The 25,259-nt window shown below is 41.3% G+C and overlaps 1 protein-coding gene across 3 annotated transcripts in view; it reads left to right on the forward strand.

The window, feature by feature from the left end:
* The window catches only part of FBLN5 (fibulin 5), a 57,202-nt gene extending 32,564 nt beyond the window's left edge, over positions 1-24,638 (forward strand). For all 3 annotated transcript variants that reach the window (XM_028717481.2, XM_028717490.2, XM_077924651.1), the window contains 7 exons: positions 9,981-10,103; positions 12,418-12,534; positions 13,880-13,999; positions 16,728-16,847; positions 18,363-18,489; positions 20,343-20,535; positions 20,663-24,638. In XM_028717481.2, the coding sequence (XP_028573314.1) occupies positions 9,981-10,103; positions 12,418-12,534; positions 13,880-13,999; positions 16,728-16,847; positions 18,363-18,489; positions 20,343-20,535; positions 20,663-20,824 (962 nt within the window). In that variant the 3' untranslated portion in view covers positions 20,825-24,638. The remainder of the gene's footprint in view (positions 1-9,980; positions 10,104-12,417; positions 12,535-13,879; positions 14,000-16,727; positions 16,848-18,362; positions 18,490-20,342; positions 20,536-20,662) is intronic.
* The last annotated feature ends 621 nt before the right edge of the window (positions 24,639-25,259 follow it).

The following is a 25,259-nucleotide window of genomic DNA, read 5'->3' on the forward strand; positions in this document are numbered from 1 at the left end:
AAGAAGAACAATTTCAATTATGGGGGTTAGGATCATGTCCTTTTCGTGTGTGGTCAGCTTTGTGAAACTCCTTGATCCTTGAAGTTTGTGATGGACTCCTTGAAGTTTGTGAATGGAGGACTTCTCTGCAACTGGTAAAAGTAATGCCCTTTAGAATGGGGTTATGTTTAAGTGGTTGCTTCAAAATGGTGGACCTCCCTCAGGAAATACAATTGGTGCCATCCTTGGACTCAACTATATAGCCTCAAATAAAACGTTTTAATTGTCTTTTAAGTGTAATATACAATTTGGCACAAGATGACGATGGTGACCCTTATGGAAAATTCAATCTATTTTTTTAAAAGGCTTTTTAAAAAAGCATTTTCAGAACGGTTTTTGTATGTGTCTAGATCCTACCCTTGTTATGCCTTGAAAACGTTTTTCCCCCCTCCCAGATTGGTTTTAATTGAGGGGGTGGATCGGTGTTTTTAGTGGTCTGTTTTAGTCTTTGTGCTGGATTGTTTGCTAAAAGAGATTATTGGTTTTGTTATTACTGCATTGTGTATTGTTGTGATATTGTAGATGCTTTTAGCTGTTTTATCCTATATTAGAGCCATAGGAAGCTGCCTTGTACTGACTCAGACTATTGGCCTGTCTAGCTCAGCATAGCAGCGGCTCTTCGGGGTTTGAAACAGAGGCTCTTTCCCAGCCCTTCTTGGAGATGCCTGTGATTGAACCTCTTTGCACAAAAGAAGAACATAAGGAGAGCATGGTGGATCAGGGTAAAGGCTAATCCAATCCAGCATCCTGTTCTCTTGGAGCCAGCCAGATGCCTGTGGGAAGTCGGCAAGCAGGACATGAGTGCAACAGCCCTGTTTCCACCTGCAGTTCCCAGCACACTGCCTCTGATAGTGGAGGTAGAACATAGTCATCATAGCATTGTCCTCCATGAAATTGTCTCGTCCTCTTTTAAAGCCAACCAGACTGGTGGCCACCACTGCCCCCTGTGGGAACAAGTTCATAGTTGATAACTATGCACTGTTCTTCTCTCTCTCATAAAACCAGAACTCAAGGACATCCTATGTTGGATGACTCAGGACACAGTTGTCCACAGCTACTATGCAGATGTGGGTCCAGTTGCTGCAAATCACAAGTAGGGAAGATGCTGCTGAACTCAGGTCCTGCTTTTATGCTTCTGGTTGGCCACTGTGGGAACAGGATGCTGGACTAGATGGGCCACTGGTCTGATCCAGCAGGCTCTTATGCTTCTATATTGTGTTTTATATCTTAACTTTCATGCGGTGAACCGCTATGGTTTTAGCTGAAGGGGTGGGGGGCAATATGCATGTGTTATAAATAAATGAGTACATTTATAGCTAATATCCAAGATCTTTGTTTTATAATTTACTCCAAAGCTTTGATGATTAATGACAGATGATGATGGATCAAATGTGTTTTCCATATGAGCTGTGAAGAAGAATCCATAGAAGACTGACAGTGGTGCAAGTTCTGAAAATGGGAGGCTGAGCTTCTAAAAGAGTTTAGTAAACCTTCCTTAGGAATCTCCCTCCAGTGTGATCATTTGTAACTGGCATGTACACACATCGATGAGATCTGCCCTCCTCTCCCCATGTTTGACGGTCAAGTATTTGATGCTTTATTGACTCTGAAGTACTTGTTGATGGGATCATATTAGTGTTGAAATTGTTTGTGCAAAAAGTTGTTTTCTGACTCACCCGAAGGCAGCTTGACATTTCCCCCTGGCTACATTTCCCATCATTATGTGGATTAGCTGTGACCCAAAGCCTAATTGCATTTTCTCTCTTGCTTCAGAACATTCTGTATGATTAACCCATGAAGGTCAAAGGATTTTGTCGTTGTTCACTCATATCAATATTGCTGCACATCACCTCAATCTCTGAGCAGTGTGAGATTGCAGGGGTTACGGGCGCTTACACAGGGTTTTTGGTTTGCTTGGAATAAGGGACAGTGGAGACTTTGGTGTGTTCGGAATATATGGTTTATTTACACATACATACAACCTGAGCCTATGATAGAGGGGCTCACAGTATTAATACAGTGGTACCTTGGGTTACATACGCTTCAGGTTACATATGCTTCAGGTTACACACTCCGCTAACCCAGAAATAGTGCTTCAGGTTAAGAACTTTGCTTCGGGATGAGAACAGAAATCGTGCTCCGGCGGCGCGGCGGCAGCAGGAGGCCCCATTAGCTAAAGTGGTGCTTCAGGTTAAGAACAGTTTCAGGTTAAGTACGGACCTCCGGAACAAATTAAGTACTTAACCCGAGGTACCACTGTACCCCAAGAAGGTCTTGCTTATCCTATAGCCACAGCCTTGGATTCAAACAGAAATCAAGCATTTTCTCCCTTTCAGGCTTCTGCCTGCAGCCTGCCTCAAGCCCAGCTCTCTCTCTAGCATTCATCTCTGACTTTAGTCTTTCTAACAACCAGCCAGTTGAAGGAGAGGGGAGGGCCCCTATCTGCTCTCTGGCACAGAGCCACTTCCTTTGTTACCTTAACATACTTAGGCCGTTACCAAGAAGCTGGATTGCTCCCATCTTCCCTGAGGAACTTGCAATCTGAAAATTGCTGAAGAGAGAGGTGAGAATGATCAGAGGAAGAAAATGGCACCTGCAAAGCTCTGTGCCTTTGGGAGTGCTGCCGATCATCTGACTGTCAGCATTGGCAAACCCCGAAATCAGTTGAAGCCCATGCTGCCGCCACATGGTATTTTGCACTCTCTCAGCAAAAGGTTAACATGGCTACTCTCGGTGCTATTTTTCTAGAAAAAGAGGTGCCAGAACTCAACATTAACATCTCCCTTGTTCTCTTATAATGGCAATGGCTCCCACCTGAGAGGTGCCAGAACTCAGTTCTGGTGAGTTCCCACTGAAAAGAGGCCCTGGCTACTCTAATGGAAAGGGTTCAGAACCCCCTCTTTTGCACACATGCTGGTTTTTCTCTTTACTTTGCAGCCTCCGTGCATTTCATCAAAGTAAAAGCAACAACACCAGGGACAAGCAACTCAACATCACATGCCATTGGGCTCTCTTACATATTTTTTTCATTTATTTTTATATCCTACTTGGCATATAGTGGTTAAGAGTTTCAAGCTGACACATTTCCCAGTGTTTCCCCCCCCCAAAAAAAAACTTTTGTTCAATTTTTTTAAATCCCACCCTTCATCCCAAAGGGATCTTGGAGCAGCTAAAAATGTAAGATAACACAATGAAACATTGACACATTATAATAATAAATATTTATTGCGGTCCAAAGACCCATAAACACATTATAAACATCGATCAGACTGAAAGGAACAGCAATTAATCCCTTCAATGCAGAAACCTCATGCATAATTATGCCCCAAAGACAGGGACAAATATGTAAATCTTAACATTCCACTTGAACGTGGCCAAAATGGGAGGCTGACTGATTTCACTGGGTGTGTGGGAGTTCAGTAAACAGGGTGCCACCACTGAGAGCACCCTGATCTATATCACTGTCCTTCTTGCCACTCCCACTTACAGGTCTCTCTCCCTGATCACAATGTTCAGCTCAGAAGGCACTGGGGAATAAATGCTAAATTGGAGTTTAAAACATTATTTGAGCTGGGATTAAATGCATTTCCAGTTGGCAATACTACTTGGAACATGCCAAAAAAAAAAAGAATAAGAAGGCTTTGTGATGTGTAAGTTAGAAAGGAATACTGCATCGCTTTGGTGCATTAATGGTAATGAGGACACAGCTGTTACATTCTTTAAGCCAATAATTCTCAAAGATTTTTTTCTCCAGGACTGGCTTTCATCCACTACAACTTATTTGTTTAAAAAGAAGCCCCAAAGCCACATTGCTTAGAGAAGAATTACCTTAGCTTTATGGAGATTTCACTAGGAGCACATCTGGCTGACGAACAGACCCCAAAATTGAATGAAATTTTAAAAGCAATTTATTTTCTCCTGGATAAGTCATCTAGCTTCCACAAGGCCAAAGATCACAATGCCTTGGCCAGGCAAGAATAGGCAGTCTTCTTTTTTCTCAGAGCCCATCAAGACTTCCCCAGAGGGAGGTGGCAAAATTGGTGGATTACAGACATCAGTGAGAAATTTACCCTTTCAAACAAAGCTCTTCCCAATTCTATAACAACAACAACAACAACAACAACAATTCCCATTGTTTTCAGGCTAGGCCAGAGTTACTGACAATGTCTGAGGATCTTGTGTTAGCCAGATGCCAAAGGCTAAAATTCTATCATTTAATATTAAGTGGTAAAAGTGTATTAGGTGCTCAAAGATTGATAGATGATGATGATCTATAGGATAGATAGATAGATAGATAGATAGATAGATAGATAGATAGATAGATGATAGATAGATGATAGATAGATAGATAGATAGATAGATAGATAGATAGATAGATAGATATAGATAGATGATAGATAGAGATAGATAGATGATAGATAGATAGATAGATAGATAGATAGATAGATAGATGATAGATAGATAGATAGATGATAGATAGATGATAGATAGATGATAGATAGATAGATAGATAGATGATAGATAGATAGATAGATAGATAGATAGATAGATAGATAGATAGATGATAGATAGATGAAAGATGATAGATAGATAGATAGATAGATAGATAGATAGATGATAGATAGATAGATAGATAGATAGATAGATAGATAGATAGATAGATAGAAATATATATGGATAGATGATAGATAGACTGTGAGCCAAGAGCTTACAATCTGAGTGAGTTTATCAGAAGAAGAGCCTGATGGATCAGGTTCATGGCTCATCTAGCTCAGCATCCTGTTTTCACAGATGCCTGTGGGAAACCTGCAAGCAGGATCCGACACAAGAGCACTCTCCCAACCTGCAGTTTCCAGCAGCTGATATTCAGAAGCGTATCTTCTCAAAAAGAATATTGCAGATCTGGAAAAGATGCAGAAAGGGACAAACATTATAATGGGGATGTGGCACCTTTAAAAAAAGAGAGAGAAACTGGTGCTAGGATTGTTGTTAATGTGTTTTGATGATATGTTTATCAATAAGTTTGATAGACTGGTTTACTTAAGGTCACTGAAACCCCCACTTCATAGAACAGATTCCTCATGAAGGGAGCTTTATGTACAATCCCTTGTAGTAAAGGTATCATGGAAACATATTAGGAACATAAATTCAAGCAGCTCCCTTTTTTAAAAAAATGTGTGCATTTTTCTGTGGTTGGTTAGAGTACCCTTGAGTGTTTAAGGATTTTAAAGGGGGTTTTTTTAAGGGTGCACCAGCACTCTGATGCACCAGCACAATGCATGCCATATGCTACACTACAGCAATAATAACATGGTAGCATGTAGCAACACAGCCAGTATCCACCAATCATGGCCAGTGTGACAATGTCATGGAGATGATGTGGTGAAATTGTAGAGAAGTTGTGGAAATTCCCCCATGCCAGCCAACACCCACTGAAGTGTCTGAACTGTCTTCAGAGGTAGCCCTACGTATAACATGTTGCAATAATCTAACCTAGAGGTTTCCAAAGCATAGACAAGAGAAATATGTTATCCCTGTCCAGACAGGGGTACAACTGGGCCAGCAGTTGTGAAATGCTCAGTGTGGTTTTCTTTGCTTCATTGACACAGTTCATTCCTCTGAAACAAGCTTCAGTGATCTGAAGGTTTAACTCTGAATAATGGATAGGCAGAGCAATGCAACCTTAAAAAGCATCATCATAAGGGTGAAGAGAGGTGCAAGATTTTAAGAGCAGTGGAAACAATTTTGAAGCGCCCTCAGCTGCATCCAATATTTTGCTGGCCTTCCGAAAAGCCTTGGAGCGAAAGCTTTAATGACTCAGTTCAACTGTACCGTCAAGAAGTTCACGCATTAGTGGGAATGTAAACTAATCACTATTTGGCAAAATCTACTAGCTCAGTTCCCCTCTTCTCATTTCTCCAAGTTTCCCAAAGAAGTATAGCAACATGTATAGAACATAATGATGATAAGAGCCTTGCTGGGTCAAACCAAGGACCTATCCAGTCTAGCAATCTATCTATCTAGCAATCCAGTGGTTTGCCAGATGCCCCTGGGAAAGCTTACTAATGGGGAAAAAATCAACAGTCTTCCTAATATGCATGATTAGGTTAATATTACCCACAAATCAGTTTAATCCCCCATTAAGGAGGCAGTTTTTAAAGTTTTGTTCTCATCTGCCTATTTAATTTATAATGTTTGGTGAAAAAGAAAAAGTAGCTCATATTACTTTAAAATGATGATTCTAAAAAAGATTCAGAATCTCGTATCTGATATGAAGTTCTCTCGAAACCCCTTTGCCACTATATTTTGGGACACTGACAAAATAAAGTTCTTTCTTGTAGATTTTTCTGCAGTGAAATAACACACTTTCTCTTAGTCCCCCCTCCTTCCTCTCAAGATAATTGCATTTGGTAAGAAGGAGCGCTTAACAATGCTACATTCCTAAAGTACAAACCACAGCCAAAATGCAAATCAATGCTGTGTTTGGGCAGTGTTATTTTTTCAAGGACAGCCTGATAGGTTGGGAACCATTCAAGACCAACTCTCTCAACACCTGTTTAAAGGCAAATTTCAGTGTCCAAACTATTAGGTTCAACAGATTGATATGCATATATTCAGTCCTTTATTTTCTGGGGGGACACAGGGGTATGCGCACCCCTAAACATTTTGTGAAACTTTGTACTTTTGTCCATTTACTGTACAGTGGTACCTCGGGTTAAGTACTTAATTCATTCTGGAGGTCCGTTCTTAACCTGAAACTGTTCTTAACCTGAAGCACCACTTTAGCTAATGGGGCCTCCTGCTGCCGCTGCACCGCCGGCGCCCGATTTCTGTTCTTATCCTGAAGCAAAGTTCTTAACCTGAAGCACTATTTCTGGGTTAACGGAGTGTGTAACCTGAAGCGTATGTAACCTGAAGCATATGTAACCCGAGGTACCACTGTATTTATTTTTCCCAATTTGAACTATAAAATGGTGATTTTCTTGAGTCAAAATGAGAGTACCCCTAAACATTTTTAAAGGGAAAAAACACTGCATACTGTATATTAATGTGCTTAATTCTGTAACTGAAATCAGTGTGACTTCCAAGTGTATACCGTAACTCTGACAGGATCATGTCTATTTGCATGCTAAAATGAGGCACAGTATTGGAAGACACAGGTTAATATTTTAAAGGCAAGCGGGATGACAATTTTAGTATATCAGAAAGGCTGGCTATGTAAAAGAGAATGAATTTAGCACCTGCAAAAACACACACACATAAAAACCCACCAGTTGATTCCAGTTGTAGCCAAAGATATGTAGGCAGAAATTTAGAAGACAATCTTCTTAGCAAAAACAAAGTTATCAAGGGGCGACATAAAATGTCCATCTTCAAGGATTTTTTACCAGAGACCAAATCAGGATGTCAACTTTTTGTTCTTTGGTGGGGGGTGGGGTGAGTTCCGAAAGGAGATTATACCGTCTTCACTGGATTCTGGCAGCCCTTATTCCTGATCATAGATTCACTGCTGGGGTCCCACATGCAAACATTTACATGTAACTCAAGATCTATTCTGTAAGGCCTGATTCTAAAGTGATACTGGAGAAGGAAAAGAAACTTACCTGTGCAGGACTTACATACCGCCAACGATGAAATTGGCTCACCAGTTCTTATGAGTGCAGCACCATTGGCACTTCACCATAGCCCATTCATTAGTCCTTTTAAACAACAATGGAGGTGAAAAGCAGTAGAGACTTGTTAAGCATTGTTTCTGCCATATATTTCAGTGATGTTCACAACAAAAGGACCTGGCAGGAAATCAGTGAGTTGCACACAACTAAGCAGTTTATTCCCATATTTATATAACGTAATGTGCAAGAGAGTGGGGAAGTGATGTTTGCACAATGCCCTCCGTTCCATTTGCTCTTGTTTGCAATTTTCCAAGGAACAAAAAGGTGCCAAAGAATGTCCTTGGAGCACTTGTATGTATAGATCTTGAGTTACACATAAGTGTTTGCACGTGGAACCCCAGCAGTCTGTCACTTCAAGCTTGGCTGAATTAAATGGTGCCTTATTTGTGGAACCCCTTGCCTGCCTGTTGTCCTAACCTTGCAGGGGCACTCAGAGAAGGATGTCCAAAGATTATAGATGTGAATGGGCAGGTTTACATGGGAGCAGTCAGCCATTTAGGTAAGATTAGAGAATCTAAAGGAGTAACATGAGCAAGAAAAAAGGGGGGAAAGAACATGTCCCTGCACCAAGGAGGACAGTGACATTAATTTCCCCAGGGAAGATTCACCCTCCACAGAAAGTTTGCTATGCACTGCCATTTGCTGCAAACTGCGGGGGGGGGGGGGTGGATTTTCAGCAGGGAAGCAACAAAAGGAAATGTGTTAACCCACCCCCTTCTGCACTGCAGTCCTAATCCAGATCAGGACTTGCAAAGCTACCTTTAGTTTTAAAAGGGAGAAGAAAGGCAGGGCATTTGAAGTAACGTGTTTTGACCCCAACGGGTGTATAGGATGTGAAATTAAGGCTGGATGAATGTGTCGATTTTGGTTTCTCGTTTTTCCAGTCTTAGGTTGAGTTCTCCACATTTCCACATCAGTTTGCAAAACCTTAAGACCTCAAGAAAATTTGTCACCATTATAATGCAAATATCTCCTAATAGATACATCTTTGAATGACATTCAAAAAATAGTTAGGCTTGTGGAAGCCAGCACAATGAATCTTACTGGCACAATAGGACCTTTCTTCCTCTCCCCTGCCCAGGTGCCCCTCCCAATTGGCTCTGGAGGGTCAGAAGAAGCCCCCAAACAGCATAAAGTAGTAGGAGGGGAGGTGGTTCCATCTGACTATCAGAAATCCTTGCACTAATGGATTGTTCATCACAGTGCAACATTGAATTCTACCCATAGGATGCAATTTTGCCTAATATACAATTTTTTTGCAATCAATTTTCTCTCATTTCATGCATTTTTTTGAAGTTATTTTCACTCATTTTTGCATTTTGTGCGCATTTCCCCAATGTATGCGTTTTTGTACGTGTTACTTGGTTGAAGAACTGTGTTGCTAAACTCGGAAGTCAAGTGTGAATTTTGCAGGATGGTTTCATTTCAATTCATGTATAGCTTCTGAAAATTCAGTGGATTTGCCCTTAAATGTAAGCAGAATCAAATTTCTCCCCCATGCCTAATTGTAATCTTATTGAGCATTTATTCTGTATGGTGTTTGTATCAAATGAAGGGGAGGCAGTTTATTGTGCCAAATCCACTCTAATTGCCAAACCTGAATTTTCTAGTGTACCATCCCACCCACCAAAGAACAGTCTGGAAGCATCCTTAGGTTTCAACTTAATGCAGTTACCCAGATGTAAACTCCACTGAACACAATGGGAATTGTTTGTAGGCATGTGTAAGACAGTGCTGTCAGTCCCATTGAACTCTGAGGACTTACTTCTAAGAAACCTGCTACATCATGCTGCAAGTATGCTTAGGAATACAGCCCTAGTGCTCTGGAGATCAGGCAAACGAAAGGTCTGATTGAAGAAGGCGTTTTTATTACGGGTTACAAATTCCCAATTGGTCTGTGTTCAGAAATGTTATTTACCAGGAAAGCAACTAGTAGATGTAGCATGATATCAAAGAAACTGGAAATAACTTTTGTCATTGAATCAGCCCTATAAGAGACAGAGCATCTGTTGGGTGGACATGTTTCTCACGAACTGTCAATGATTCTCCTGCACTCAGTACCTTGGCATGGAGAGTACAATACTGAATTTTCTTCAGTGCCTCAGAGACTGTGGTTAAAACTGCTCCAAATGTATTTGGCATTCTTCTTCCTTGCTTTCTCAGATGGGTCTTTTATATATTTGATTATAGGAATGGGACTCTGCAGTTGTGACAAATGCTTTTGTATCTGAATAATCATGTAATGCTTGATTATTCTCTGAATTGCAGATGTTGATGAATGTGCATCTGAATCACACCAGTGCAACCCCACCCAAATCTGCATCAACACTGAGGGAGGATATACTTGCTCCTGCACAGAAGGATACTGGCTTTTAGAAGGCCAGTGTTTAGGTATGTAATACTTTGGGAGGAAGTGTCTTTAAAACAAAGCAAAACAGTTTGTGATTTCTGCATGATGGATTGGGGGGAAATGTATGTCTAGACCACGTAAATAAAGGGGACTAAGGATGCTGTTATTCAAAGGGATGGCAGGTCTCAGAGAGAGTGTCCTATGAGGTGTTAAGCAGTCATGTCTGACCCAATGCAACATTTGAATGCAAGACACCTCTACACATTTCAGCAAAGGGACTTGGGTGGCGCTATGGTCTGAAACACTGAGCCTCTTGGGCTTGCCAATCGGAAAGCCGGCAGTTCGAATCTGTGCAATGGGGTGAGCTTCCGCTGCTCTGTCCCAGCCTCTGCCAACCTAGCAGTTCGAAAGCATACCAGTGCAAGTAGATAAATAGGTACCACTGTGGCAGGAAGGTAAATGGCGTTTCTGTGTGCTCTGGTTTCTCTCATGGTCCTCCGTGCGCCAGTAGCGGTTTAGTTATGCTGGTCACATGACCCGGAAAGCTATCTGTGGACAAATGCCGGCTACCTCGGCCTGAAAGTGAGATGAGTGCTGCACCCCATAGTCACCTTTGACTGGACTTAACCGTCCAGGGTCCTTTACCTTTACCTACATAGCAAATAGTGTCTTGCATCCAAACAAAGTATTGGGTTTGCTATGAGTCAATCATATCTCTAAAGCATAAGTGAGTATATCATTTGGGCTGGCCAGATGCACAAGGTGTTTGAGAAACCATCATTTTGATGTTTCTTCCTATTCCTTGGGCTCCAGTATGACATCTTTTCAATAAGTGAACCAAATGTAAAACACATGCTATCAGCCATTATGAATTTGTGTTCCTTCAACTCACAAAAATATTTTCTGAAATTGAACACATTCTTTCTTTAGAGATACTAGAGTAAGGTTCCATCTGGTCATTGGCCTTTTCCTACATGCATGGTAATAAAACTTGCCTTTATTTTGCCATTTTCATTTCCTGGCCTTGGAATCTTGGTCTATCCAGTCTAAATCCCAACATTTTACCCACTACATTTTAATATTGCATTTTTAAATTGTTGTAACCCATCCTAGGACCTCACGGAGAAGGGCAGGTAAGAAATTATCATACTGAAGATTTGGAAATGCCTTTTAAACTAAGATTTGTTTAAGCTTCTTCCTATTATTATTATCATCATCATCATCATCATCATCATCATCATCATCATCATCATTATTATTAAAAAGTGTTTTTAGCCAGCACAGCAAACCTGTAGACTTGCAGCTGTTCTCCTGACCACTTTGTTCTGAATGCTATCTCTGAAGGAGGACACTTTTGGCCCATTCTCAGAGTCCAGAGGTGGTGAAGAAGCCTCAGTGCTGCTGCTGCTTTCACACCAGCAAAGATTTTGATTACCATGCAAGTCAGTGCAGCGTTCTTTTAAATGTAACTTTTTTTGTTTTTTTTACAGCTGGGGGAAAGTCGCTGCTCAGTTGTCGAGCTTCCTCTGTTGCAACATAATTTTTGCAGACGTGCTCACAGTGTGATATTTTCTGCTCTGCTTCTTTCTAATACCACACTGGAACATTACGAGCTTGAGAAATACAAATTAAGACCAAAGATTTTTTGACGGTGTATGAACAGTGAGCAGCTTTATTTCTATATTACAGCTGCCATGTTTATTAATTGTACTGATCTCCAACAACACACTAGTCTGCTAGAAGCTATTAGCAAACATAGTCCCTGTTGAACAGGCTTAGATTAGAACCAATGTGCTAGTTCATGTAATCGAGTGCCTCGTTTTTTTGTACAGATTGTTCCATGCAAGAGATTTTGCTTGCTCAGCCCACCATTAGAAGGTTTATGATGGTTTATTAAAAACATGGTTTGTGCTTCTGGTATACAGGGTTTCTGACTACTGTGCGTGCATGCAGTGATCTGGACTAAAAGCAAGAAGCATCATGAGGAGAGTGTTGGTATGAGTTGGCCTTCAATGAGTTGCATAATCCTCAGTTCTTCAAACTCAGACCCCAGATGTTGGACTATATCATCTCCAGCCAGTTTAGCCAATGGTCAGGGATGATGGGTGTTGTAATCCAACAGCATCTGTGGACTCAAGGCAGGCATGGACAGACCAATGGCAAAGGGAGATTACAGGGTTCAATGAAAGAAGATTTTGTGTGCAAAGTAATGGGCCTGAACAATACAGCCTTTGCTCACACTGAAATAATGAGATCTCTTAGCAAATGGTTGTTCGGGGTGCATGCAGTTATAAATTTTACTGTGTGACAGGTGCAACTAATAGTCTCGTTTGTTGTTCACATTTTTCTTTGCAGACATAGATGAATGTCGCTATGGTTACTGTCAGCAGCTATGTGCCAATGTACCAGGCTCCTACTCCTGTACATGCAATCCAGGATTTATCTTGAATGAAGACGGAAGATCATGTCAAGGTAGTGTTTGTGCATGAGAGAGAGAAGACCAGAGAGCACAGTACTTTTTAAGCAAAACATTCAACTGATAGAGCTTACCGAATTTCTTTGGGAGGGTATTCCAGAGGGTTGGTATAACAATTGAAAAGGCCCGTTTCCATGGTGTTTTCAGATGAAAATCCACTGGCTATGTTATGGCCAGCAGAGTCTCCTATGAGGGACACAAAGTCCAATGTGGCTTTCAGCAGGGGGGATATTCTGCTATGTAGCCTCGTCCCATGCTGCTTAGGGTTTCCTTGAGTTTGGCTTGGGTGCAGCAACAGGCAGCCAATGCAGATCACTAAGCAAAATATCAATTTACCCACAGCCTTAAACATATTTATGAAGTTTAATGCATGGTGGTTCTTTTATGAAAGTCCTTGTTCTCCTTCAGCTGCCAAATCATCAAAGCTCTCTGGTCCTGAGTGTGGGGTGGGGGAAATCTCCTAGCAATATGCCCATAAAAAGTAATCTTAAGAGTTAAGGCTACAGTTTGTTACAGTCACAGACACGCCTTCATCCATTGCCCTTTCCCCCTTGTTTCATCCTGCTGCTTTTGGCCAGGTTTTGTTATGATTGAAGCAGTCAGAGTCTTAAAACTTGTAGATAAACAAGGAAGCACCTGCAGGATACACTTCAGTTTTGTTTGCCATATTGGTCTGAACCCAAACAGACTATGCAGAATCTTTTCAAGATGTCACAGTGGTAAACCGAACTTTTCAAGCACTGTAGCTTTGTTTGCATGTCAGCGTCCAATGTGTATTACTCCATGTTGCCCATTGAGTATAGTGGTTCCCTTGTCAGAGTAGCTCCCTCTGGTCTCATGTACAGAAACAGTTTGGGCAAACTAGGAGTAATTCTTACTTGCCATAAAGTAGTTCCACAAAGAGAATGAGCAACTGACTCACACATCTGTCACCGCTTTCTCTCTAAAGTGGTGATTTGTACATCTCCCAGAAATGACCTTTAGAACATCTCTCAGAGACAAAAGATCAGCTATGTTTTATTTATTTTTTCTGTGGGCTGTGTGTCCAATGTCATGGCAGGGATGAGGAATTTATGGACCTTCACATGTAATTGTACTACAGCTGCCACCATTCCTGACCACAAGCTATGGTGGTTGTGGCTAATGGGAGTTGTAGTCCAACAACATCTGGAAGTCCCCATCCCTGCCTCAAGGGAAGAAGATACTCCAATTACTTTTCTCTCTCTTTTGTAGCCAAAAATCATCTCAGTAGGTTTTAATTTTAAGAAGTTCTTTCTCATTGCTGTAAGCCTTAAATAAACTAGAGCCTTGAAAAAAGTGATTGATACCGCTTTCCCACAGATGTGAATGAATGTACAACCAACAATCCTTGTGTGCAAAACTGTGTCAACACCTATGGCTCATTCATTTGCCGCTGTGACCCTGGCTATGAATTAGAGGCTGATGGTATTAGTTGTACTGGTAAGTAAAAATTGTGGGCATTATTATCTTGGCTTTTAGGGGAAAGAACATTTTTTCCACATGTACTTACATTGTTTTAATAACAGCAGCAGCAACAACAAATTGTACCCCGCCCATCTGACTGGGGTGCCTCAGCCACTCTGGGTGGCTTCCGACAAAATATAAAGGTACACAACAAAACATCAAACATTAAAAGCTTCCTGAAACAGGGCTGCGTTCAGATGTCTATGGAAAGTCATATGATTGTTTATCTGTGTGATATCTGATGGGAGGGTGTTCCACAGGGAGGGCACAACTACTGACAAGGCCTTCTGCCTGGTTCCCAGTAACTTCACTTCTTACAATGAGGGAAACACCAGAAGTCCCTCGGAGCAGGACCTCCATATCCAGGTTGGGCGATGGGAAGTGGAGATGCTCCTTCAAGTATACATGGAAAGTTAGAGTGATGAAACTAGGAAGGATTAACAGGAACATCTAATCCCACAAAATGTAGGACTCTGAGCAGTTATTTCCATTAGTTTCAATGGAGCAAGCTCTCAAGTGCTCAGGATTGTGTAGGTATATGTATTTTGTTGAATCAGTGCCTCTTAACTGTAGAACCTTTAGACTACAACTTGCTTGGCCTCCTGCAGGGGAACTAAAGAAGCATTTACAGTACACATATTCTTGCCCCAACTGTGTTGGCAGTGACCTTAAATCACTGAAGTCAATGAATTTAAGCATATGACTGCAACAAGGATTATACGGCTGTTTCTTGTGCTTTCATACTTGTTTCAGTTATGGAACACTTATTATACACTTGGTTTAATTTGAAAATGATTAGTTAAGCCTGTTTGTGTTCTGAAATGGTCTCCTGTGCCTAGTTAAATGAGTCAAGCTCTGGGAAAAACACATCTCCAAAAAATGCTCCCCCCCCCCCAATTTACCATAAGTAGATGCAACGCTGCCTGGCTTACAGTAAAAAGTACACTCGGGGTGGGTCTGACTCAGAGTAGACCTATTGAAATTAATGTACCTAGCTTAGTAATGTTCATTCATTTCAGTGGGCCTGCTATGAGTTAAATCTAGCTGAAGACCACCCTCCGTTTGTGCAGACAGGGGACCTCTTTGGCTAGGGGTGAGGAAACTCAGGCCCAGGGGGCTAAGTGTGGCCCTCCAGGCCTCACCAACTGGCCCTCAAAACTCTCCCCAAGTCACACTCCCTCTGCCTAGGCCATGCCTAGAATGGATCCAGCTGCTGGGCTGAAAAAGGTTCCCCTTCCTTCAGTGGAGACTGGTTCAATAGGAAGAATGGGGCACTGCCCCCTGACCTCACTCTGTCCCCATCCAGTTCCCACCTGCCTGCCTTCTTACTTACACCTAACCCAGGCGGTGGCACTGCCTGTCAACATCTTCCCCCTTAGTCCAAGGTTGCCTCTTGTAGGGAGCAGGATGGGGCAAATCTAGACTTAAGTCGGATCTGCCTGTTATTTGCTCTGGCTTCACTTCCTGGTGGCCTCTCTGCCATCCACCTCACCTGCCACCATGGCCTCCTCTGCCTTAGGTCATTCATCTGGGCAAGATTTCATTTTAAAGGGAAAACAGTACTCCAGACACAGCATTTGAGCTGGTATTTCTGCCTACAGTAGAGCTTTTTCAATATCATGATGTACTTGCTAAAGAATTAGTACGCTCCATGCTAAACACTTAATTTTGGTACTTCTGAGGATCAGTTCTTAATTTGGCATATTGCTACTAGACATGCTCCTTTTTTCACCATCTGCCTGCATTTGTTATTTGCAGACATCACAGGAAGGAAAAAACCCAAAACCCAATGATTTCCCTAAGAGATACAGCATGCCAGTTCTGGGATTAGATTGCCTAGTTGTCAAACCCAAATCCCCAAATATTATTTTGTTTGGTGTTGTTATTGCACCTAAAATTACAAGGTCCTGTACAAAAATAGTGCTGGTGTTGCCCATAGATTCCTTTGACCTCCTCTCCCATTAGTGTCAAAAGGGAATAAATCAGCTTGGCTTTTCTTCACTTTGGCTCAGCGTTGGAATTGCTTTAATCCTGTGGGCTTCTTCTGAATCTAAAGTTCGTGCACATCTCCCCAAATATACCAAATAAAATCTGGTTTCAATCAACGTTTTGGAAGTTTGCTTAGTCATCCTAGTATTGTGAAACCCTTTGCTGGCCTAGTCTGGCACATCTGTAGTGATTCTAAAATTGGTTAATGGCTGTAGATTATATAACACGATTTACACAATCCAGCAGCATTACAAGGGGCAGGGTAGCATCAGAATACCTTATCTAGGAAAGGACAGTTTTAGATAGGCAGCTTCCCAATGTGGGCCCAGAGTGGCAGGGGTGGGCATACAAAGCATAAATGGTACATAGGTGGAGAGCTCCTTTGTCTCATAAGCTACATGGTGGATAAAGTCAGCTTGGCTTGCCACACAGGACTGGTTCAGGAAGTGATATATGGCAGGGAATATGATGTGAGGGTGATGGGAGATGGGCTGCCCTCTGTTTGTTTAGGTGGAATTCAGGTCATGAGATGGTCCATGGTTGCGGCCTCCAATGAAACTCAAGGGCAACTTAAGAGGGTCAGTAAGCACCATAAAACTAGTGTTATAGAAAATGGGTTGAGAAACATAGGTTGAACCACTTACTCATATTGGCAAGTAATGGTCTGAACCTATCACTAATGAACTGCTAACTCTTCATAATTCCAAATTTACAGATATGGATGAATGCAGCTTCTCGGAATTTCTTTGTCAGCATGAATGTGTCAACCAGCCAGGTAGTTACTACTGCTTCTGCCCTGCTGGCTACGTTCTTCTGGATGATATCCGATGCCAGGGTAAGAACATTTTGCCAGCTGGTTTTTTTTAAATTAAAAAACAAACACAAGAAAAAACATTAACCTTTTTCTCGAAATAATAGTTAATGAAGCAAAGGATGAACAGAAGGTCTAAGCAATTAGAAATGCATGTTGGGAGCTATTGTGCAATGCTGCTGAACACATAACTATGTGTGTGGTGTGATTACAGTTCACAAGGTTCTTGGCCTAAGCAAGCATTCTCCAGTGCAGTTAAGGATTACATAACAGGTCCCATGCTATTCCTTTTTTTCTGCTCCAACTGTGAAGAAAACGTCAAATCTCCCAATGACCTTAATAGAGAGAGTTGACTCCATACTAAACATGCTTGTTTACTACCGAATTGTGGACAGCAGTGAACTCATTAAAATACCTTACCAAGCAACCAGCTCTTCTGGGTGTATATAGCATTCACCCCTCTACCAAGCATAATTGGAAAGTGTTGTTTGCACTGGATCCAACATAGCAAGAGTTAAGCTCAGCAAGTTTTATTCTCAACCTGTGCAGAAATGCAGTTAGCTTACGGTAAGTCCTCCAGACAATCGACTGTGCCTGAGTTACAGGCCCAGATGGTGAAAGGTCAGTCAGTGTAAATAATGTAATGGAAAGTGCAGCATCAGTCAGAGAGGATGTTGCTGGGTCCCACAGGTACATCCTGGTTCATGCTAAAATAATTCTCCAACACAGTTGCGTATATGCTTCTTTGATAACACAGAATGAAGCAGTTATGAAGAAGCCTTATCAAGTATGTACCAGTCATCACAGTGCCTTAGCTCACATCAACATTCTCCTTCAGCACACTGATTACATTGGTGGGGAAACAAACATGGAGTATGGCCAGTTGAATTACATGGCTAGGTCACTGTTGCCCCACTTAAAGGAGAAAAGGTAATTGGGGGCCATAATGAAACCTCCTGGTCAAACCCCCTAATTCCCTTCAATTTTTGCTAGATCACACACCACCCAACATAGCTTTATCTCATAATTCTATAACTCCTTGAGGAGACATCACAATGAATTTTAATTACGTGCTTGCTTTGTTGCCCTGTGTTTAGAGTTTGAGAGTTTTGACATGATCCGCAGTGAATTGTATGATCTCACATTTGCAAGAAGCTGAGCCAATATTCATTTGCTGTTCCTTTGTCCTCCTCTTCTTTGGGTACATTCAGACATGTCAAAATATTTGGGTTGATCCATACACACACACACACACACACACACACACACACACACACACACTCAGAATAACCCTGTGAGATAGATTAGACTGAGAAAGTATGACTAAAGTCACTCAGTGAGCTTTGTGGGTGGAGATTCAGTCCCTGAAAGCACTCTAAACACTACAGTACATCCTACTGGACATTATACATAGGTAGCATCTTGCAAGACTCTTTGAGATGTGTTTTAGTTAAATAGTATTCTGTGCCACAAGTGCTATGGGGTTAAAACACTTATTAAAATATACCAATATTCATTTTATTTTATTTTTCATTTTAGATGTTAACGAATGTGACGTTGGGAACCACACTTGTACCTTGCAACAAACGTGTTTTAATGTCCAAGGAGGATTCAAATGCCTAGACCCAATAAGGTGTGAGGAGCCTTATATCCTGATCAGTGAAAAGTGAGTAATATCTTCATAGAAATAGGAGGATATTTATCTTCTTCAAGAGGCATGTGCTGTTTGGACTTTCTGCAGCTAGCTTTGCATTACACAATTCAGATTTTAGGAATCTTTCTCTGATTCCTCTTTAGGTGTGTGCATGAAGTGAGAATGTAACTGACAGAAAACTGGAAAAATGGGTTTCACATGGCTATGCTCATCAAGAAGCTAGAACTACCTGTGGCTCATTCTTGAGTGCATACTCAGTGGCAAACCCAGGTCTATTGCTGTGTATCTGGCCCTTAGCTTAAATAAAAATCTAACTCTTAACGGCCTATATATAATAGTACATACAATATGCAGAATCCTTGTGAGGATGAAATGAGTTGTAGACCTTCCCTGACCTCATGGCATTCTTTATTCAGTCTACATATCTCATCACTCACTTCAAGTCCGCTCCCTTCTACATAGAAACATATGGAACTGCCTTTTAGGCAGAGTCAGGCCATAGGTCCAGCTAGGTCGGCATTGCTGCAGAAGTGCTTTGTTGAGTGCAGCCACTGCACTAGCTTTCTCACACAGGTGGGTCATGGTTGTTTACCTGGACAGGTGAGGTGACAGGGAACTTGGCATGGCTTCCAGTGCTCCTACAAGTGAATCTGCACCACACCAGCCACCTCCCAGCAAGCAACAGCAAGCAACCTGCCAGGAATCTAGCAGAGCATCTTCACCCCAGCCAGTGAGCTGCTTCTGAATTACTGATAGCCGCTCTTTGGGGTCTCCCAGCCATATCTGGAGATGCCAGGGATTTAATCTGGCACCTTCTGCATGCAAAGCAGATGTTCTAAAACTGATGTCCCTTTCCCAGCTTGTTTTAGTCACAGCGTGCTTTACACACAAGAGTTTTCAGCAGCAATAGGTTCTGCTTCTCCTTGATCCCGCATTATTCCTTTTTCTATCTGCACTCCGAGTCCATCATTCCTACCTAGCCCCTGATGGAGATGCAGATTGCGCCTTCCCACTCATCAGATGATAGATGCAATGAGCAGGGAAAAGGCAACATTGGTCCCATTCTGCATCAGGCCCCCTTGCTTGCAATTTGTGTGGGCAAAGCCTGCACTTAAGGTAACAGACCTTAAGAGAGCCAATGTATTGCCTTGTCTGCCCCCAAGATGATGTTATAAGAACTGCTTCTTAGCTTCTTTTAACAGTAACAGGCACAAAATATAAAATTCCTTGTCAGGCCACCAGATGGCAAAAGACTCAACTGTATTTCTAGTTAAGCTAGAAATACTGTATGCTTATGAAGAAATAAGAGCAGGTCTTATTAGTCATTCAAAGGTCTTCAAAGTTCAGCTGTCATTCAGTGCTATTCCATAGAGGATGTTGATGGTACATTGTTTGTGTGCCTCTCTTGATTCAAAACAATGCATTTAAGGTTTAAGAACCCAAGTATAAATGGGATGTGCTTATTAATTTAGGTCTTGTAAACTGTGGACTATCGGTCAATAAACGGATTGATTTAACTGTTATAAACTAGTTAATCTAACAGGTGATTGACTTCACAAATTTGTTGATAAACGCTTGTAACAGAGCAGGGTGTAGATTATAAACCAGGTTATAGGTTGAGGATGCAGAGGTTGTGCTATGCATTCAGATACTAGATATCCTTTCTTGCTAAGCAACACAAAACAAATTCTCTTTGGAAATTTGCTCAATGTCAGACATAGCAGCAATAATAATTAGTAGAGTGAATAACTCATTCAGGAAAACATATGCCATTATAAATGTGTTAATTTTCAGAGTACTGCATGACTCTCCGTTGTTTTTGGTGGCAATACTACTACTAATAGTAACAATTTCTCTTCTTCCAGTCACTGTATGTGCCCAGCTGAAAATCCTGGTTGCAGAGACCAGCCATTTACCATTTTGTACAGAGACATGGATGTTTCAGGGCGCACTGTGCCGTCTGATATATTTCAAATGCAAGCAACGTCCCGCTACCCTGGTGCTTATTACATCTTCCAGATAAAATCAGGAAATGAGGGAAGAGAATTCTACATGCGTGTAAGTGCGACAGGATCTTGCATGGCAGATTCTTTATTATTATTATTATTATTATTATTATTATTATTATTATTATTATTTTGAATACTATTTAAAACCTCAAGCTCTCTTTGTGTCTTCCACACAGCAAACTGGACCTATCAGTGCCACTCTAGTGATGACCCGTCCTCTGAAGGGGCCACGAGACATTCTCTTGGACCTGGAGATGATTACTGTTAACACTGTCATCAACTTCAGAGGAAGCTCCGTCATTCGGCTGAGGATATATGTATCGCAGTATCCCTTCTAAACCAAGAGTTTCATTGCTTTATTTTGTAAAACACACACACACACACACACACACACACATACACACACACACACACACACACACCCAGCTGAAAGGGCATTATCCCTTTTCTGCCAGAACTTTCTTCTCAGGAGTCAGTGCGTCTAATAACTCAACATGAAATCAGCAATAAAAGTTGCCATAATGGCTCATATTACAATGATGGGCCAGACCTCCTCCTCATGGTTTGAAACCACCTGAGCATTACATTGCCAATGGATTCCATAGGCGTTTTTCCTGCAATGATCATGTGCTGTTAAGAATCTTTTGTCTTGCTTTCCAAAACTTTTTATACAGTGTGATTATAAGCTTAAGAAACTGTGAAGTTCTCCCCCTTTATCCTGGCAATGCTGTTTAGCAGAATAACCAGAGAAACCGTGGGAAATGCTGGCTTTTGCTGTTCTGCTCTCTCTTTTTTCTTCTGCTAACACTTGTGGAATCAGGGAACCACCAGCCGCCTTCTCAAAAATGTCTGTGGAATCATCAGTTCTGACCCTGTTATGTGTCTCTATAGAAACTGTCCCTCATTCATCTTGCTCCCCCCCCCCCATAGAAAAGATTCCTTCTTTTCAGCCTGGGTTCTTTTCTGCCTTAAAACTTTGGGAAGAATCATGTAGTCACACATGGCCAAAAGAACTGAAGGGAAAGACAGTGGCTCAGTGATGGAGCATCTGTTTTGCAAGCAAAGGGTCCAAGGTTTAATCCCCAGCATCTCAAGGTAGCGTTAAGGATACCCTCTGCCCTGTCTAAAACCCTGGAGTCATTGCCAGTTAGTGTAGTCTAGCCTTTCTCAACCTTGGGTCCCCAGTTGTTGTTGGACTGCAACTCATTCCTAGCCAGCATGGCCAGTGATCATAGAGGATGGGAGTTGTGGCTCAAGAACATCTGGGGGCCCAAGGTTGAGGAAGGCTGGTGTTGACGATGTTGAGCCAGGTAGACCAGTGGCCTGACTCAGTTTCCTATATGCTTGTTGAAGAGCTCCCCCACTATCCAGGGCCATGTGCTTGTAACATGCCATAGACATTTGATGCTGAAATCTGAAAAACCCCACTGAACATGCTCAAGCCACTGGCTTCACATGTTGCATCTTTTTGGATCCCAGCCACTACCAGGCACTGGGTTTTGATGGAAAGATCACTAGTACTGTTTAAAATATTTATTGTAAAATATACAGGGCCTGGTTCTCAATTTACAATTTGGGCTCCATTTATAAGTCTTGTGATTTATAATCCCAAGACAGTCTGCCATAGATAAGGAGCTGCGCTATGAAATCAAACACATACAGGTCACATTTCAGTAGCTCTGAGAAACAGTCTGCATTCTGAACACCAAGAAGAGGCTTCTTTGTTCTCTTCTGTTAGTAGGGAAAGCAATACCTAGGGTTGTGGCACAGTTCAGTGGTAAAATGCATACGCGTGGGGGCAGAGGGAGAAATTCCGTTCAGTTCACATTTAAAAGCAAAACTTGCAAAATTGTACCTAGTGAAACAATATGCTGACTAAAGCACAGCCATCTTTCTAAATTCTCACTTCTCCAAATTTTGCAATGCAGTTCACACAACTCTGAATTTTGCGATTCTCTTCTCCAGCCACGTAATGTGTATGCAGATAAATGCACCTATTAGTGAAAATGACGTGCTAAAATGCAGTGTTTTAGGGGGAAGTGCCTTGCAAAAATGTGTATATTAGGGAAGACAGCATACAAAAATGTGTATATTAGGAGAAATTGGCACTAAAATGCTGGTGAATTTTTGAGAGTATTTTTTATTTAAAAGTCACAGGCTGATGTGGAAATGTAGAGAACTGAATTTAAGGCTGGAAAATGAGAAACTGAGAGAAATAGAAATTGACAGGTTCACTCATCCTAAGCACACACAAGATCCCAGTTCAGTTCATAGCTCTCCAATTAAAGGATCTCAGGTACCAGACTAGGAAATATGTCTGATGCCATGGACTGCTACTACCAGCAGCAGCTGTAGACCATTTGGGATAGAGCATTTCCCTTTGGGGAAAGAGAACCTGTAGCTCTGTATGAACTACACACAGTGGCTCATGCCCCAAATAACCATTTTTATGTTGCATGACATTTATTTGCTTTGGGGAACTTTTTATTTCTTGATTCCTAACCATTTCAAGATGTGAACTATTTCACTCTCTTCTGTTTCTATTAGATTGCTTCCAAGGTTGAGCTGACATAGGATTTAGCTAATGTGAACTAGTTACACGAGACCTAACAGAGCAATCCTAACCACATCTATTCAGAAGTAAGTCCTATTAAATCCAACAGAGTACTCCTAGGCAAGTGGGGTGATGATTGCAGCCTTAGCCTGCTCTTTTAATGCACATCCCAAATAGCACATTTGCTCTGAATTTCAAAGGTAGCTCAGCAGCCAAGACAGCCAGGGCTAGGAAATTTAAGATACGAAGATATTGCCTGTGCCTCACCTGGGATTATTGTGGTTGTACACAATAATGCTCTTCTAAAATCCCAGCGAGGTACAGCAAGAAGATATTTATGGGAGTAAAAAATGAAACCAATTATATTTAGGATACAACTGTGAATGAGGCTCCTCGTTTTTTTCATAAAACATGTTTTCTTCTTCCAATATTGTTTGAAGGGTTGATTTCTAGCACCAGTAGTGTAACGTGTGCACTTCTAAATAATTTCAACAGATCTGCGTAACAATAGATAGTCATGAAATTTATTAATACTATTACTGTATCTTGCTTAGTTTTCACAAAGGTTTTTGAGAGAGGAATAGATTGTTCAGGAATTTAAAACATTAAATTGTTCAAAATTTTAAAATTCAAGTCATTTATAATGCATCTATATGCTTGGTTAGTTTTCCCCGTGAATATTCCAAAACCATTAGAAGTTGTGTTCAGGGCCCAGTTGTGCTTAACTTATAGGCTGTGCAACATGTTAATATTAGAGGATCAATCTCCATGTTTAAATTTCAGTGTTTTAAGCTCCACAAATTCTTCTGTGAAAGAAGCAACGTTGTGTGGATCCAAAGAAAATATGGTTTGCATATCTAGGTTGGGACTCTCAATAACCTCTACATTAAATGATTAAATATGGTTTCATAGAATATACCATTTCAACATAGACTGACAATTATTTCATGGGACCAGCACACCAGGAAAACATATATGTACATAAAACAAACACGATTTAATACTCTAGCTTGAATATTGCAATGAACAAGCTTGAAGTATTCTAAAAAGTATTTTCCAGATGGGTTTTTGCCACAATGGTGTCCCCAAGTATAGCACTTTATCCAACACAGGGGTGAAATGGTGATTATTCACTTACATGCAACGAAGGAAAGAGGTGACCTTGAGGCACCGGTGACATGGAGGCTGTTCCCCATTCCTAGTGACCCGTAGCTGTTGAGAAGCCTGTTCCTATCAGAACCTCTTTCCCCAGCATTGCCCTGTCATGGGTCCTGTCTGGGTCAATACAATCCATTCTCACCGTCAACAACACATACATCTTCATAATCCAGATGGTCATCATTTGATACTGCAATGTAACTAGTTTCCAACACAAAGAGGATAATGTAATTTACACTACATGTCTTTGGTGTTTCTGATTCATACACAAATCCTTACTAATTTGTATCTGAACCGAGCTTTTTTAAAAAAAATAACTAAAAATTCTTGCATTATTTTTTAAAGATTGTGAATGAACACATCATTGAATATGCCAATGTGGAAATGTTCTTTAAAGTGTTTGTACAAAAAAAAATCCAATAAAATTATAAGTGATTTTTTTGATGTGAACATTTTTTTTTAAAAAAAATGAAGTTACAATAATGCACAGGGGTTTATTATTTTATCATTTCTTAGTATTGTTCTGTGCACCCCAATTTCCAAGAGACTCCAGGGTGTTCCAGAACTTACCCAGGGTTCAGTTTCCTTGGAATGAAGGTTAATGGAGACTGTGGGGTTTTTTTGATATATGGGTAATATATAGGATATATATTACACATATACACAACCTAAGCATAGGACGGGGTGGGGGGCTCACAGCATTAACACCCCCAATAGATCTTGCTTCTTCATTACAGTTCCAGGGAAACCCCAAGCTACAGCTCTGGGTCAGCAGAGAGCAAATCACGCCTCTGTCTTCAGCTTCCAGTACCAGTCCAATGCACACATATAACACCCCTATCTTGGCCAATGTCAGGGACTAGATTGAAGAGGAGGGCTGGGAATCGCCCCCTCCCTCTCCTCTGCTTCCCAAGGAAGGGGAGGGGAATCACCCTCCCCTTCTCCAGTAGTTTCAAGAGAAGAGGGAGACGGGATTGAATTACAGCAGAATGATGAGCTGCCAAGTTATGAGGTGTTAGGACAGGGGTCTGCAACCTTTAAGACAAAAAGAGCCACTTGGA

The sequence above is a fragment of the Podarcis muralis genome, chromosome 1 (genome assembly GCF_964188315.1).
Source record: "Podarcis muralis chromosome 1, rPodMur119.hap1.1, whole genome shotgun sequence".
NCBI lineage: Eukaryota > Metazoa > Chordata > Lepidosauria > Squamata > Lacertidae > Podarcis > Podarcis muralis.